Raw genomic sequence first — 10,275 nt, 5'->3', positions numbered from 1 at the left:
AAGAGTGGAGGGTCTGGCTCCCAGTAGTTCTTGAAGTCAACCTTTTCTCCCCCTGTCCCTGCTCCTACTGGTCATTTTTGGTGCTACCATCTTACACAACTCCTCTTTAAATGGGTTTGACCCCCTCTAACAATGTATCCAGTCCAAATGCAAATTTCACCAGGCAAGCTGTCACTGGCCCCCAGTACCCTCACTCTGAAACCCAGGCCCATACCCTGGAGCTTGAGGTTCTCCTTGTTCTGACCTCTGACTTCTGTCCAACATCACAACCTGTCCCCACTTCCTCCTTCTCCACCTGCTCTTCCCTCACCAACTTCCTGCCATGGATTACTAGTACTGCCCCTCACCAATGTCCTCATTGGACATTGGATTCAGCTGCAGCCTCACCTTCCCTCAGAAGCATCTCCAGAACCCCCACTCTCCCATCTGATGATCCTCACCGTGGCCTGTTGCTCACCAGGACACCTCCCATAACCTGTGGCACTGTAGAGGATTTGTAAGGGAAATTTGCTCCAGTCACTCAATCCCTCTGAACTGTTTGCTCCTCTATGAAATGAGACAATTCCCACACCAGAATATCTAAGATTGTAATGACTGCCTGGTCAGTTGGGCACTGAGCTAAAAGTGTTATACACCTTCTCTCAATCAATCCTCACAGCATCCAGACAGGCAGTCACTATCAGCCCCATTTCATTGAGGAGGAAGCTGAGGTGAAGTGTCCTAACTCGCTTTTCCCTGGGCAGACCTCCCTGAGCCCTGGGGTCCTGGTCCGTGCATCCTACTTGCCTGTTTAGTTGCTTCTGTCCACCCCCCAACACACACACACTGTGAAGTTGTTAATAGTAGGGATGGTGCCTGTCTTGTACACTTGTGTATCCCAAGCTCCTAGAACTGGGTTTGGCATGAAGTAAGTAATTAATAAACATGTACTGCCTGAAGTAATCTGTGAATGAATAAACTCAGCCAGAAACAGAGTCTGGATCCCAGCTCTTGGCTTTTTTTCATCCAGAGCAGGATCCTGGATGGAATGAGCTGTGTACAGGACCTGGTGCATAGTAGGTACTCAGTAATGTGTAGTTGCTGCTGTTGTTTGTGAAGAAAGAGGAGGAGGAAGAGGAGGAGGAGGAGGGTAAATTTTAATGACTACAACAGTCCAAGCTCCCCCATGGCGACCTAGGCCCAGGTCTTCCCAGTACCCAGGCCAGGCACAACTCCAACAGACTGAGAGGAAAGTTTGGGAATACATATGGACTGTAGAGATCAGAAGAAAACTCCCACCTCACCTTCTGCTCCCCACAAAGAAGAAGTGATGCTGCTGCTGCCTCCCACAACTGGGAACCCAATGGTCCTCCCAGTGGAACTCCGCGGAGCTCAGGCCCCAGCTCCCACCCACCTACCATTGAAGCTCAAAGAAAACAGAGGTCCCTGCTGGCCCAGCCCCACTCCCACCACTGCCATCTAACAAACTGGCTTGACCGTCCTGGGCTCGGAGTCTGACTCAGCAGAACCTAAATGTACCACGGTCGCTGTCAGTTACTGAGCCTCAGTCTTCCTGACTATACAGGAGGCTGTGGAGTCAGGAGCATGCATGGGTGCAGCCCTTTGCCAGGTGTCAACGTTGTGACTCACAGCCCTGGGGTTCCATCGCCAGGTCTGGGCCACCAAGACCCACAGGGCGGGGAGGAGAGGAACCTGGGAACCCCACCAGGCCACCCTCTCAAAGTTTCACCACTTCAGCTATCATTCTGAGCTCAACCAAAGCTGCTGGCAACCTGGAGCTGAGACGCGGCTTCCCCTCTCTGAGCCACAGGAGTACACAGGAAGGGGGAATTCGGCAGAGCCCCCACCTTCAGCCAGGAGAGACCGCTTCAAGAGAGGAGGAGGTTCACCTGGACAGTGCAGAGGAAAGGAGGTCCAGAGTCCCCAAACCACTCTGGACCTCAGTTTCCTTCTTGGTGAAATGGACCAAATAATAAACAACACACTGGATTATTTCAGGTTTGCTGTGAGGATGAACCAAAATACTAATCTTGAAATTTATGAAGCTCTGGATGTTCTCCACAGTGGGTAATGGGGGCCCCAAGCCAGCCCCTGGGGTTTGGCTTGAGCACCCACAGGAAACAAGGCGCTCTAGGAGACTCAGTATAGGTCCCTCCTGAAACCAAGAGACCCAGAGCGATTTTAGGTTCACCTTGGATGGGAATGAAGGGGAGGCCAGAAAGGAGGTGGCTGGAACCTGGACTAAGGGAGGACCCGATGCTTCAGAAAACCTGGAATAGGACGAGGACGTGGGAGACTTGAGGGAGCAGCCTGAGGAGCAAGAAAGTTCACACTTCTAAAAGCTCCCGCGTGCTTCTCTAGTCTTCCACTTTTTTTCTAGAAACTCTTCCCTCTTCTCTCTCCTCTCTTCCTCTGCTTTCCTTCCTATCTTCATTCCCTTTCTCGTCCCTTCTCTGTTGCCCCCCATCTTTTTTTCCCCGCTCCTTCTTCCCCCACCTCCATCTCATCGTCACCCTCGCACTTTATAACCAAACAGCCAAACCCCTTTCCAATTAAAGTGGAATTAGGCAACTCAATCAAATTAGTTCCCTATTAAAGCCCTTCTTTATTAAACCGTTTTCTTGTCCTGCTATTAAGTTTCACCGCCTGGCGGAACTCGAGCCGGCCCCAGAAGTTTACCTTGGGATGTCGCCGGGTCCAGACTAGGGGAGGGAGTACCCTGTTTCCCGGAGAGGGGGAGTCACCCTGCAGGGAGCGGAGCGGGCCCAGGGAGGTTGGAGGAGGAGGTCGGCGGGGGAGCCACTATTGTGCTCGGCCCCGAGTGAGGAGGGAAGGTGACTGGGGTGCTGAGCGAGGTCTGACTGGAAGGCGCGTCCTCACCGCCACTTTCGGTTCACCCTGCCTCTTGGGGGAGGGCAGCACCCCACCACCCCCCACCACCCCAAAATAACTCCCAGGCCACGAGCCTTTGTGGGAGAACGGTCGCAGCCCTCCTTCCCCAGCCGCCGTCTCTACCGCCCGGCTTCCAAACCTCTTTGAGAAGGGAAGCGCTCATTGTGTGACCCCGTCTGTATCCAAATCTGGGGCCCGGGGAGAACCGGAATCCGGCCGCCAGCCTTTCGGGATTCCCTAAGAGGCTCTGCCCGAGATCCAGGATCCTGAGCACTGGCAAGGCGACCCGTCGCGCCCGCGCGCCCAAAACCGGAATGGGAAGGACGTGGGGTCCCCGATGCGCAGGGGGCACTGCTCCCTGCGGGGTTTTGAGCCGCGCGCCACTCCCGTCGACCGGGCCTTTCCCGCGTCACGGAGAGTCTTCCGGCTCCACACTCCCGAAGGTCGGACACCAGCCGGACTGAAGTCTAGCTGGCACCGCGGGCCGGAACGGGAAATCAAGACCTTTTCAATCCGGCCGCCGGAGGAGCGGGACGGGGTTCGGTGCTGTTTTCTTAGAAAATAACATTTATTTCTAGCTCAGGTCTATGCGAAGGAAAGCACAAAGTGAGCCATTCTCTGCAGCAGCGTTTCCCGCTGCCGTCCCTTCGGGCCGGGTGTTTGGCGAGTTCCGGGAGGCGGGGATGGGCTCTCGGGCAGGCGGTTCTGGTTCAGTCACTCTCCGCTCTGTTCCTGCTTCAGTGCGCACCTTGACCGCATCTTAGGGAGAGACCGGCCGCAGGCAAGAGGGGCGGGTGGGCAGGATTTGTCCCGAGTTTACAATATATTTAATCTATAAAACCTGATAAGTACAATGCGCGCATAGTCTACTTTTTTCCATTTTGTCCTTTTTTTTGCTTGTTTTTGAATATTTTTCACGTTAATACCGAGGTCACCTACAGATTACAATTAATAACTTAGAATTCCATTTTATAACATTATACACTGGCTTGTATATATATATATGTATAGATTATATATAGATTTATACATATATAAAAACTCACACTGCACCAAGGAAACCCATGCTTATTGGCATAAGCAACAAAGAGAGCGACAAATACCGCAACGAGGAAAGTGCACCTTAGAACTTGTTTCCTTTTCTTTTTTACAATGATATCGAGATATATATATATGTGTGTCCCAAAGACTCCACTCAGTGCCAGGAGATTTATACATCCTAAATTTATATTTGTTAGAGCGAATATTTTTTTTTTAATTTTTTAATAAGGAGAGGGAGACACAGAAGACAGACTCTCGGACTATCCTGCCATCCACTGGAGAGCGGGAGGGTGGGATGAGCGCAGCAAAAGGAGAGGCAGGAGCGTTGCAGCGGCCGCAGCCTCTGAATTCTCAAGAATTCCCGGCCTTTTGAAGGGCTGAAGGAGCCTTGAGGTGGTGGTCAGAAGATGAGGGTCAAGAACACGCACCTCCTCTGAGAACACCTGCATCTGTGGTTGCTCCCGCTTCGCTCAGCTCTCCACCCACCTTCCAAAACAAAACCGAAAATCACCTTTGAGCGAGAGGACCCCAGCTGGGGCGCAGAGAGCGCACCGGGTGAAGAGGGAGCGGCGGCCCGCGGGGTCAAGGCTGGGGTCCCCGTTTGGAGGCGGCCCGGCTGCCGGGCCCCTGGCCCTACTGCTTCTCGGGGGCACCATTGACCATAGGCCCGTACAGACCGCCGCCGTAGGTGGGCTCCTTGTGCACCGCAGCCGCGGCGGCCGAGCGGTCGCGCATGAGGTCGCTGAAGGCGTAGTCCATGGGCGGGCGGAAGCCGAGTGTGGGGACCAGGCCAGCGGTCGAGTAGGGAGCCATGAAGGCCAGGCCACGGCTGTGCGCCGCTGCCGCCGAATAGGCCAGGCGCAGGGGGCTGAGGCCCAGCGGCGCGCCCAGCGGATAGGCGCCAGCGTCGGCGCCGAAGTGACTGGCGTTGGGCTGCAGTGGTGAGAACGCCGAGCGGCTGCTCAGCGAGCCCAGCGCCCCAGGCGCCATGGCGCCGGCCAGCAAAGGTCTGTGGTGCGGAGGAGCGGCGGGGCCTGCCTGCAGCGGCGCGGGCAGCCCGGGCCCCCCAGCTGCCGCGGCGTCGACGCGGCCCGGCCACGCGTCGTCCGCAGCTGCTACTGCACCCACTGCGGCCTTATCTGGGAGCACGGCGGGACCGAGGCCGGCCGCCAAGCCCCCGCGATGGTGGTTCAGCACCTGCTCGATGGCCTGCACCACGTCGCCGCCGCAACCCTGCAACACCAGCTCCAGGACGCCTCGCCGGTGGCCCGGGAAGACGCGCGTCAAGATATCCAGCGGCGTCCGCTGCCGTGGACCCGGGCCCCCGCCCAGCCCTGGAGCGGGAGCGGCCTCTGCCTCTTCTTTGTCGGCCTCGGAACCGGATTCGGAGCCCAGTGGGCTAGCGGAACCTGGGCTGTCCTCCTCACCGCCGCCTCCAGGGCCTGCACTGCCCGGGCAGCTCCCACCTGCCTCCTTGGAGGCCCGGGCCAGGGGCGACCCCGAGAAGGACTCGCCGTCGCCGTTCTCCGAGCCCGAGCCTGGCCGCACCTCCGGAGAAGATGTCCCAGGACCCGAGTCCGCGCCGTCGGGTGATAAGGGCTTCCCGGGTGGCGGCTGCGGGCTGCCGGGGCGACCGGTCTGAAGCAGTGTCTTGGGGAACAGGTCAAACTTCTGTAACTTGGCCTCTAGGAGGGGAGAAAAAGGGACGTGAGGAGTGATTAGGGGCGGGGAGGTGACGGCACCCTCAGCACATCAGCCCTTCGGACCCCAGTTTCCTCTCTCTGAACCCGACAACCCTCAATCACTGGGCTCTGGCGCCCCCTCCTTTTTTCTCCAGCATTCCTTATTCTCTGGGCCCCTAAGTCCTCACTTCCCCTACCTCCAGGGCGCACTCTTTCTGTACCAAAACCCAACCACCTGTGCCCTGTAAATTCAATGTCCAGTTCCCCCTTCCACATCTGTGTCCCAACACCTCCACCCTTATGCCTCCTTCCAAGCCGTACCCTCACCTGGAGAAGTGGCCTGACCCAGAGTTCAAGCAGGAGACAATATAACTTCCACCTATACCACCTACTGTATAGGACCCCACTCCATACCCATCATTCCAAGAGCGAACCCAGCCCTGGGTGCCCTCTGGCCCTGGGCAATATAGCTTGTTATGGAAGGCACCTTGGGTATCTAAGAGATCCCAAGCCTTTCTTCAGGCAAAAACAGAGCCACTATAGCTAATCCACCCTTTCCAAAATTAAAACCTTAGAAGTTCTTCACTTCTAAGATGAGGGCTGAGATGGCCCCCAGTGGCCCCGGCCTTAATTTCTTCCCTCCCCAGAAAAAGGCAAGAAATCTTGAAGAAGAGGGTGCGGCCAGACGGGGAGTGTGGGGGAGTGGTTAGAAGAGTGGGGATCGAGAGAAGCGGGAGAGCCCTATTCCTGAGAAAACGGAGAAAAGTGGGGAAAGAAGCTAGAAAGAAGGAGCAGGCACAGCATGCGGTTGTCCTGGAGCATTAAGAACTTGAGAAAAGGAATCACAAGGGGGAAAGGAAAGAGGGGTATTTGATACCTAGAGAACGCAGTGCGGTGAGGGGGAGGAGGACTGGGAGAGGGCCGGATTTCTGAAGAGAGGTGGGAAGGCGCAGAAGGAACCAGGGCACGTGGAGAAGAGCATAACCAAGGTTAAAGGTTCCATGCTGGGGAGATCTAGCCAAGTGAGCAGAGAAGGCGGGATCTGGCTGCGTTTGGGTAGAGGAGATAAGATTGCAGCGTCTACATTTGGGCCCGCGGTGAGGGAAAGGAGTAAAGGGCAAATTTTTCAGAAAGGGGAGAAAGAGTTTATGTGTTTGTGTCCCCAAATCAGGGCCTGGGTGCGCAGCGAACTCTTAGCAGTCGGGCGTTTGGAAAAGGGGATTCTACTCTCTCAGTACCGAGACAAGTCCCTGGGCCGCGTGCCCCCAGGCCCGGTCCCTGCTCCCTTTCCTCCCGGCCAGGCCGCGCGCTCACCTGAGCTCCCCGAGCCCGCTGCGCCGCCTCCGGTCCCCGCGGGCGCTCCCGCTCCCGGCCCCCCGCCATCGGCGGCGCACACGGAGCCGAAGACCTCGTAGGCAGGTCGTGGCGGGATAATGCCGTTGGCGGCCGCGAGCGCCAGGCCCTCGGCAGTGCCATAGAGCAGCTGTAGCTCGCGCGCCTCGTTCTCCTCCTGCGCCTGTTGCCTGCGCAGCGCCACCTGCGCCGCCATGACGCGCTGGCGCTCGGCGATGAGAGTGCACTTGGCGCACAGGCAGTCCTTCCAGCGGCAATAGCGTTTGTGGCCCTTGAGCGCTGACACCACGCCGTGGTTGCGGCAGCGCGCGCACTTGGGGGTCCGCGGGTACTTCTCCGCAGCCCGCAACAACAGCGGCGGCGCTCTCAGCAATCCGCCCGCCACGCTCACCGGTAGCGACGCGGCCGCCGCCGCCGCCGCCGCCACTGACGCCACAGATGCCACGGGCGGCCCCGTTGCTGTCGCCGCCGCCGTCGCTGCGCCGGGCACGCTAGGTAGCTCGGAGCGTAGCTCCATGGCAGGACCTGGCGTAGAAGACCGTGGGAAGAAGGAAGAGACTTGCCGGGAAGAGCGCACGGTGTGCTAAGCTACAGCGTACCCTCCAGGAGATCAGGCTTAGGGAGGGAAAATTTTGGTCGCGGATGTTTGGCTAGTGGTTGCCAAATTGCTGGAAGGAGGTACCTTCGGATCCCCCTCGTAAAGCTGAGCTCCCCCACCCTATTCCCACCAGAGCTCTTCTTATATCTGATTTATGCGCTGGGTCTAAGATTTCGTTTGAATCAGTGGTTCCGCTGGAAAAAAAAAAAAGAGAGAGAGAGAACAAAAGACATATAAAGTTTGAAAAGTCACTGGTTCAGGTGTAAATAACTAGAAGTTGAAAAGGATAATATTATCCCCCTAAAGTTTAGCTTAGTTAGGGCGAGATGGGTAGAGAGAAATGTTTGTTTGATGGGACTCAGATTAGAGAGAAAAATTTTGACCCAGCAGTCAGACTAGACATCAAGAGCAAAACAAAACAAAAAAAATTGAGACGAAGGGCTCAGTTTTGTGGAAAGGTGAAAAGGAGAGAACTATCAAAGCACACAAGGCATAGAGTTCAGCGGGCCAGGTCTGAAGTTTTCATGCAGGAGAGTTAGAAAAATTAGGAACAGAAAAGAATAACTCTAGGAAATAGAGTGAAGGCTAGATAACAATACAAACATCTCAGTAGCAAAATTAGGCCTTGGGGCCCCAGGGACCCGTGGAAATGTGGGGGCTACAAGTTTCATGGTGCGGGGCCTCCAGGGAGTGGGAGAGGAAAATGAGTGTGATGAGTTGAGTAGGCTTGGGGAGAGTTAAAGAGAAAATTAAGCGGAGGAAACTTTGTTTGGATAGGCAGACACAGCCGGAAGAGTAGCTCGAGGGGTGAGGAAAACAACAACAAAAAAACAGCTGATATGGATGTCTGGGTCCCAGGGTTCACGTGGGGGGAGAGAGGTGTGCACAAGAAAAAACAAAAACAAAAACACCCTGCAGTAAAGACTGTGGGTGGGGGTGGAGTAAAACCTGTGGCACGATTTTTAGCCCTGCAGTCTGGAAGAAGAATCGGGAAAGAAGAGGTATCTTGCGAAAAGTTAGGTATTACAGGAGGGAGATCCTTTCCCTGACCCTCTCACACTGCTGTCTCTTCCCCTCCTGGTTTAGGGACAGAATCGTCAGACACGCCCTCCCTATCCTGGGATCCCCGGGGGACCCTACTGGGGTACAGATTCTCGAGTTCTGGTGTCGGAATTGGGTTTCTGGAACTTGGATGGCCCAGGAGACAGCACCGAGGCAGGGGAGTCGCCTCTGCAACTGGCTATGGAGTCTCACCTGCGCCGCGGCCCCAGAAGGCCCAAGCAGGCCCAGCCCGAGCTTCCGCCCCAGTCTCCTCTAGGTCCCGGGGTCCCCGCCAAAGCCCTGGACCGAGTCCTGGTGTCACCGCCCCAGTATGCTAGATCCCTTCCCTTTTGAGCTGCCTCTTCCCTCAGGCCCCCTGGGGCCGCAAAGTCCCTAGGGCCGGTGTGGCCCGGGCCTCCTCAACAGGGCCCGCAGGCCAAGCCGCCTCCCCTGCCCTCCCTGCGTCCCTGAACTACCTGCCTCGGGCTCGGGATCCTCCTCCGCTGGCGCTTCACGCACCTCCCAGCTCCGCTCGCGTTGCTGGCGCTCTTGGCCTCTTCCCCCTGCCCCCGGTCCCTTATCAGACCACGTCACCCTCCTTCAGTCACCATGTCCGAACTTCCGGACCCCCTCTGAACGCTGCGCAGTCCAACCCTTCCGTCGGAAATCCGAGCCAGGGGACCGGTTAGGGACCCAGCGGCTGGCTGGAGCCCGCGACCCGGCCCTTGCCGCGCGGCGTCCCCTCGCGGAGCGCGCGGGACGCTGCGCACAGCCGCGCCCCAGTTGCCCGGCGCTGCCAGACTCTCAATGAGCCGCTCGCCCGCTCTATTGTTGCTCCTTAGGGCTCCATTAGACAGAATTGGACAACAATGTGGCGTCTGCCATTGGCCAGGGGAGGCAGACAGCGCTCTGATTGGCCGGGCCCGCGCCCGGGGAGCCCCGCATTCTACAGTGTCCGAAAGATTCGAAACTCCAAAAGCTCCACTGAGTGCCTCCGGGAGGGGAGGGGCGCGCCAGGGAAGGAGTGGTGAAAAGTAGGCTAGGAGGAGCGTTGAAAATATCGTGACAAGTAGTTTCCGTGCGCCCGAGAGCGTGTGAATTGCGCCTAATTACCGTGTCCGGTGCGCCTCTACGTAGCCGTGTGTAACCCCTCGACTTCTGGGACTCCGGCTTGGCTGCGCCGCTCTCACTGGCCGGGGGCGCTTGGCAAGGCCGAGTTTCCCAAGTGGCCCTGGTGGCGGGGGGCGGGATAGGGGCAGGTGACAATTCAATTACCGCGGTTGGGGTGGGGGTGGAACGGAGACTCGGGGGTGGGGAAGGGAGAGGGCATAGGGCATAAATGCCAAGAGGATTTTTTCTGCTGCTTTCCAGCTTCGATATGGTGTGCTCCCAAGTCCGGTGCGTTTGGGGTAGTTGGGGGCTGTTGATTTGTTTTTTTCCTCCTGCCGCCTTTAAAACAGAGGTCCTTCATTTTAAAATTCCTGGTATGATAGGCATCAAGAAGGGTAAGTGTGGTTTATGAGGATTTTTGTTTTTAAAGAGGAGCCTGGAGAGAATTGAGATTGCGCTTCTTGTCTGAGCCCTCGGAGTGCCTTGCGCTCCGCATCTTTCCTCTCCCCGCCCCCTAGTTACGTCCCTTTGCCCCCTCTTGCTCTTTCCTCTCCTCAC

At 56.9% G+C, this 10,275-nt stretch overlaps 1 protein-coding gene and 1 long non-coding RNA gene across 2 annotated transcripts in view; one reads left to right on the top strand and one right to left on the bottom strand.

Annotated features, from left to right (window-relative positions):
• Nucleotides 1–3,757: 3,757 nt before the first annotated feature.
• DMRTA2 (DMRT like family A2) lies at nt 3,758–9,346 on the bottom strand. The gene is made up of 3 exons (XM_046020424.1): nt 9,084–9,346; nt 6,930–7,760; nt 3,758–5,618 (listed from the first exon to the last, which is right to left on the bottom strand). The coding sequence occupies exons 2-3, from the start codon at nt 7,483–7,485 to the stop codon at nt 4,567–4,569; spliced, it is 1,608 nt and encodes a 535-aa protein (XP_045876380.1). The 5' UTR covers nt 7,486–7,760; nt 9,084–9,346; the 3' UTR covers nt 3,758–4,566.
• A 638-nt stretch (nt 9,347–9,984) lies between these two features.
• LOC123951504 overlaps nt 9,985–10,275 on the top strand; it is a 4,827-nt gene continuing 4,536 nt past the window's right edge. The window contains exon 1 of the long non-coding RNA XR_006820474.1: nt 9,985–10,275. This exon is cut by the window's right edge and continues 271 nt beyond it. This is a non-coding gene — a long non-coding RNA (uncharacterized LOC123951504).

The sequence above is a fragment of the Meles meles genome, chromosome 1 (assembly GCF_922984935.1).
Source record: "Meles meles chromosome 1, mMelMel3.1 paternal haplotype, whole genome shotgun sequence".
Classification (NCBI taxonomy): Eukaryota; Metazoa; Chordata; class Mammalia; order Carnivora; family Mustelidae; genus Meles; species Meles meles.
The sequence above is the reverse complement of the archived record's forward strand: the minus strand, read 5'-3'. Positions and strand labels throughout refer to the sequence as shown.

What these genes read in the sequence shown, in the direction of transcription:
- DMRTA2 (XM_046020424.1), bottom strand. Translation starts at nt 7,485, where the DNA reads ATGGAGCTACGCTCCGAGCTACCTAGCGTGCCCGGCGCAGCGACGGCG. An exon ending in AGCGGGCTCGGGGAGCTCAG is followed by an intron (nt 5,619 to 6,929) that starts GTGAGCGCGCGG and finishes CTCCCCTCCTAG; the next exon opens with AGGCCAAGTTACAGAAGTTT.